At 32.2% G+C, this 6,041-nt stretch overlaps 1 protein-coding gene across 1 annotated transcript; it reads right to left on the bottom strand.

Annotated features, from left to right (window-relative positions):
- Positions 1-1,530: 1,530 nt before the first annotated feature.
- LOC135220354 (uncharacterized) lies at positions 1,531-5,612 on the bottom strand. The gene is made up of 5 exons (XM_064257573.1): positions 5,455-5,612; positions 3,961-4,089; positions 3,087-3,227; positions 2,263-2,391; positions 1,531-1,703 (listed from the first exon to the last, which is right to left on the bottom strand). Exons 3-5 carry the CDS (start codon positions 3,172-3,174, stop codon positions 1,546-1,548), a joined length of 375 nt encoding a protein of 124 aa, XP_064113643.1. The 5' UTR covers positions 3,175-3,227; positions 3,961-4,089; positions 5,455-5,612; the 3' UTR covers positions 1,531-1,545.
- Positions 5,613-6,041: the final 429 nt, after the last annotated feature.

Here is a 6,041-nt window from a genome sequence, read left to right as displayed (position 1 = left end):
TCTTCGCATTCAATCCTGGATCCTTGCAGCAGTCATTAAAAATTTACATATGACTCTGACATACAAAAACTTTTGTTAGGTTTGTAATGCAAGAGGTTCTCTGTACTGTCCTTATTGTCTAGGCGTAAGTTAAAATAAATGATAATAATGTTAAACTGGTATGAATATGAGAGAGCAAGTTATAGATAAGTATACAAAACTAAGAACGTTCAGGCAATATAGGCAATTATTGAGTAATATTGTTTTATTATTTTAAACTTGAATTTATATTGTATATACTACAAAATAATTTATCCAATGTAGCACGAAGGAACACGTACTTGAGAATATCATTAAATCCATGGTAGAAAGGAAAGTGGAACGGGGACTTGGAACAAGTACTTTCGTAGTTTATTCTATATTTTCAAGTTCACACTAAATTTAAAAAAAGTTGACAGGCTTTATATACAAAAACAGAAAGAGGGGGTGGGGTTACAGTGTATTAATCTGGGCGGTATGTTCTTTAAGCAAAAGAGATAAGGAAAGAGGATCATGGTATAATCCTGGGTGGAGATTTAAATTCCTTGTTGACGTCCCTTCGATAGAGATGGTCTCCAGCAGGTTCCTTTTTCGATGATCTTTGACCTTATAGATTATCGAGGAATTATCCAAGTTAAAAGCCCTCCAAACTCAAACAATATTTTATACAGTAATCCTTGTGAAGAATGTAATAAGATTTATGTTGGGCAGACTTCTAAAGGGCTAAATGTATGATGTTCTCAGCACAAATATGCCATCTCAGGAGGATCAACTAATTATGGCATTGTGGATCATTGACTTAGACAGGCCATGCTATTAACTGGGTTAATTCCGTAATAATCTGCAGGGTTAAAGATCATCGGAAAAGGAACCTGCTGGAGACCATCTCTATCGAAGGGACGTCAACAAGGAATTTAAATCTCCACCCAGGATTATACCTTGATCCTCTTTCCTTATCTCTTTTGCTTAAAGAACACCCCGCCAAGATTAATAAACTGTAACACGTCCCCTTTCTGTTTTTTGTATATAAAGGCCTGTCAACTTCTTTTATATCTAGTGTGCCCTTGAAAATGTAGACCAAACTACGAAAGTGCTTGTTCCAAGTTCCTGTTTCACATTCCTTTCTACCGTAGATTTAAGGATATATATATATATATATATATATATATATATATATATATATATATATATATATATATATATATATATACATATATATTATATAATGTATAATATGTGCGTCATTTTCATAGTATTATCATGTGCTCAAAAATTCATATAAAATGTTTAAATTACATTAAAACAGATAGTCATATAAATAAAATCTATATAAATACATATCTACATACATACATACACACACATAAATATAGATATATATATATATATATATATATATATATATCTATATAAATAGATATATATATATATATCTATGTATATAGAAGATTGGATAGACAGATAGATAGACGCATGAATGTATGCCTTATAAAGAAATTGGGCAAAACAATTTAGCACCCAGTTCTTCTACCATAGCTCATGTGACTCACCCTGGCAGCAAGTGCATTTGTTTCCAAGACAACCTGCTGGTTCAGCCAAGCCATAGCAAGTTCCCCAGTCATCATCTTTCACGCACCTGCCGCTTTCTCCTCCACATTCAGGCAATTCCACACAAATATTAGGATCTGAAAAGACAGATAGCAGTAATATCACTTTTGTTACACATATGGAATGTTGGGGGAAAAATTCCTTCTATATTGAAAATGTTTCTGTTGAAAGGAATCCATTTTGAGCTACAGTATATATTATGCATACAGAATAAAATAGAATAGAATGGAATATTGAATTTAGGCCAAAAGCCAAGTGCTGGAACCTATGAGGTAATTCAGCGCCGAAACGGAAATTAACAGTAAAGAGGTCTGAAAGGCGTAACAGGAGAAAAACCTCACAGTTGCACTATGAATCATTTGTTCGGAGAGGATGAATAGTACGATGGAAGAAAGAGAATGTGAATGGAGGTACAGTAAAAGATATTGTGTATATAAGAATGGAGGAAAATGTTTTCTGTTTCATGAACGAAAGCAGTCTTACTATATATACTAGATGCTGCTGTGCAGCTTTGGGTAAACAAGGCGAGTGAGGAGAACAAAGGGAGCACTGTCATGGCCAAAGGGAAAGGATTGGTAATACGTAGCACATCTGTCCCAGAGGGTAAAGAAATAACTGCCAAGTGAAGCCACTTACTGGTGAAACAGCAAGCACAGTTTGGTCCATCACAACCATCGGCATAGACAGTTCCGCTGCAGGTTTGAGTACTTGTTGTGTCGAAGCAGTAGCCTTCATTGTCCAAACAGATGGGTTTTGGTGTACAAGCTGAGGACACATCAACATAATAATTATTACAATCCATGATAACCTCCTCAATATACTTATGTTTGCATGCCAATGCAATGACAGATCATTTAAGGATTTCTCTATACATTGTGGATTATGATCTGTAGTGCTAAACTCACCAAAAGGAAACTCCATTAGACATCAGCAGTGAACATTTCAAAGAATCTTAAGTCATGTTCGGGGATTCAAAAGACCTTCTAAAATCCGTCTGTTAAATACTCTCATTGACAACAAAAATTCTAATTCACTTCGAATTTAGAAAAAAAAAAACTGATTTTCATTTTGATTTCTAACTGATAGCTCATGGGATGTTGTGATGCAACAACGGAAATTATTCTCCATTTTCTCCAAACATGACAACCATTCCTTCTTTTATTTCATCCTTTTAGAATACATAATGACGGAATATACGTAATGCTAATTTAAAATCAAAACTAATAAAATGTTGTTTATCCTTGAAAGCGTTTGCAAAGTTCAAATTTCTCTGCTTAAATGCAATAAAATAGAGATCTTTTTTAAATTAAAACATTAAATTACTTAATTTATACAAGAGTAGAATTCCACCAAAGGAGCACCTATAAATTGAATACGTAAACGTCTGTATAACTGTATACTCTCTGTTAGGTGTTCTCTATAACCTTATCCTTCGTCTACTTAAAGGCTCTCCAACTTACCTCCTGGCTTGCAACATGCGCAGTTTGTGCCATAGCAGGCAGAGCTGTCAATTGCACCGTTACAAGTACTCCAGGCTGTGGGTTTCATGCACGTGCCATTAGCAGCGTCACACTGGGGCTTTTCAATGCAGACAGTAACATCTGAAATGACCAGTAGTGGTGAAAACAATCCGCAGACACAGTAGTAAATGCTTAACTCATCAAATGTTTACAACTTCAGGGCTCAATTTGTATGTTACATAATTCGGTTTGTCTCACTCGCTTCTCAAGTATTGGTGAAGATTATACGGAAGACCTAATGATACTGTATTTTGTTTTAGAACTGACAGTTATTCTTTAAGTTTTCTTTCACAATAGTATACGAAGCAACACTGCAACGTATATCTTTCTGTTAAGGACGATATACATTAATAGAGAAATTGCAATTGTTTAAAAACCAAGGATTTTGGTGCTCTCTACTTGTTTTTATGAAAAAAAATGTCAAGGAATTGGAATACAAGATTTAGGACAGGCACTGGAAACTATGATTTGATTTGATTTATATAGATTTTTGGCATTATGCCAAGCACTGGGGCAACTAAGGCCATTGAGGTCTGAAAGGAAATTGACAGTAAAAGTTTTGAAAGGTGTTACAGGAGGGAAACCTCAAAGTAGTTGCAATATGAAACAATTGTTAGGAGAGAGTGGACAATAAGATGGAAGAAAGAGAATATAAATGTATGTATAGAAATGCTTACAGTGAACTGTGTGAAGTACGATGGTGACACTACCCTCCTATGAGGTAATTAATGGCAAGAAATGTCCCTATTACCAGAGAACAGCATTCAGAGTGAAGAAGAGGTCTAGCCATTTTTTCGTGTGGAAAGTCACTTACCGGGAATGCAGCAAGCACAGTACGACTGACTGCAGCCTTCAAGGTAGATGGTAGTGTTGCATTGGAAGTTACTATTCTTGTTGAAACACTGTCCTCCATTGCTGGTACACCTCTGAAGAGCTGTGCAAGCTGGAAGTTTGAAACAAAAAACGTTAATCTTACTCTTCAACTTACAGACAGATGATCCAAAGTTTCAAATCAATTCTCGACCCTAGTTGTCGTTTTATACCAAAGTTTGTGGTCCTAATTTCAAAAGAAATCCGGCGTTTTGATCCGAATATCCAGCCATGCTCATTGTAGATAAATGAAGACACACTTATTCTTGATAGAAATTTTTGCGACGATTCCAAATATGCTGTTACCTTTCTTCTACGGTGATATTTACATACACACACACAAACACACACACACACATATATATATATATATATATATATATATATATATATATATATATATATATATATATATATATATATATATATATATATTTACACCTATAATGTCATGTAAAAGAAAAGTAACAGCATATTTGCAATCGTCGCAAAAATTTCTATCGGAATAATGTTTTCTGTATTTATCTTTAACTAATATTAAAGAAATGAGCATGGCTGGATATTTGGATCAAAACGTGACCCAGAAAACATTCCCCTCATATCATCGTTATTTTTCATCGTAAAAGAAAACTAGGAGTGTATGCATTTAGAATCCTCGTGATAAGTTCATTCAAAATAATGCTTTCTCTATTCTCATCGAATAATAATAATAATTAATATTATATACTATATATATATATATATATATATATATATATAGTATTATATTATTATATATATATATTGTGTATAATATATATATATTGTATATAATATATTATATACTATATATATATATATATATATTATATATATATCTTATATATATAAATATATATATATATATATATATATATATATATATATATATATATATATATAATATTATATATATATATATATATATATGTATATATAATATGTACTAATATATGTACTATATATATATATATAATAATATATATATATATTATATACATATATATAACTATATATATAGATTATATGAATAGTATATATATATATATATATATCTTTATATATATTATAATATATATATATTATATATTATATATATTCCCAGGACCTCATTTGAACAGGATATGGTATCTGGGAGAGATTTTATTTGAAAACTTACAAGCTTTCGAGGACTGACTGTCCCTATTGTGTATAATTGTGTACTTAATGTAATTAATATCAAATTCATTTACTTGAAGGGGTCATACTTTACTTTATATTCTATCAATGGACCTAATGTCTGTCCTAAAAAAAGGTTAAAATGACACTTTACCTGAATTAAGGTTTTGAATATTTTAGGAATGATACATGTGGATTTTCAGCAAGAAAGGTATGTAAGAGAATCTCCCTGTTATGACGACTGTGATGGTAATTCACTCACGTGGAATACAGCAGGAGCAATACCCTTGCCTGCATCCACCTTTCAACTCTACGCCGCCGCTGCACGATTCTTCGAGTTTCCCACTGACGCAGAACCCACCCTTGGTTGTGCATTCTGGCTGCGCAGTGCAATCTGCAATTGAACAGAAAGAAAAGCATTACGTTAAACTTGGGTTGACGTCATACATAAACGACTTTCCAGCTAACCACGAACGGTGGAATGAGAGATGAGATGATAACCTTACAAAGAACCAGTAACTTCTTTAAAGTGGTTATTACAAAGGCTGGAGCCTGGAAATTGATGCCATCTGTGGAATATATATATATATATATATATATATATATATACATATCTATATATATGATTTATATATATTTAATATATAATATATATATGATATATATATTATATATATTATTATATAATTTTATTATACATAGGTACCATAAGAAAAAAACAATTATTTTCAAATGAAATGGAAGTAAATATTCTTTTGGCTAATGAACTTCTAGGAGCTCTAGGAACGAAAGCATTAAAGTAAATATGTGTGAAAGACATTAAATATTTTTTTCATCATGACTATAAAG

The sequence above is a fragment of the Macrobrachium nipponense genome, chromosome 1 (genome assembly GCF_015104395.2).
Source record: "Macrobrachium nipponense isolate FS-2020 chromosome 1, ASM1510439v2, whole genome shotgun sequence".
Taxonomy (NCBI): domain Eukaryota; kingdom Metazoa; phylum Arthropoda; class Malacostraca; order Decapoda; family Palaemonidae; genus Macrobrachium; species Macrobrachium nipponense.
This window is presented reverse-complemented; position numbering and strand designations above follow the sequence as displayed.

Excerpts from the sequence above, each read along its gene's own strand:
- LOC135220354 (XM_064257573.1), bottom strand. The coding sequence starts at position 3,174 with ATGAAACCCACAGCCTGGAGTACTTGTAACGGTGCAATTGACAGCTCT. Across the intron at positions 2,392-3,086 it reads CGCATGTTGCAAGCCAGGAG|CTTGTACACCAAAACCCATC; the intron begins GTAAGTTGGAGA and ends ATGTGTCCTCAG. Across the intron at positions 1,704-2,262 it reads CTGTGCTTGCTGTTTCACCA|ATCCTAATATTTGTGTGGAA; the intron begins GTAAGTGGCTTC and ends CTGTCTTTTCAG.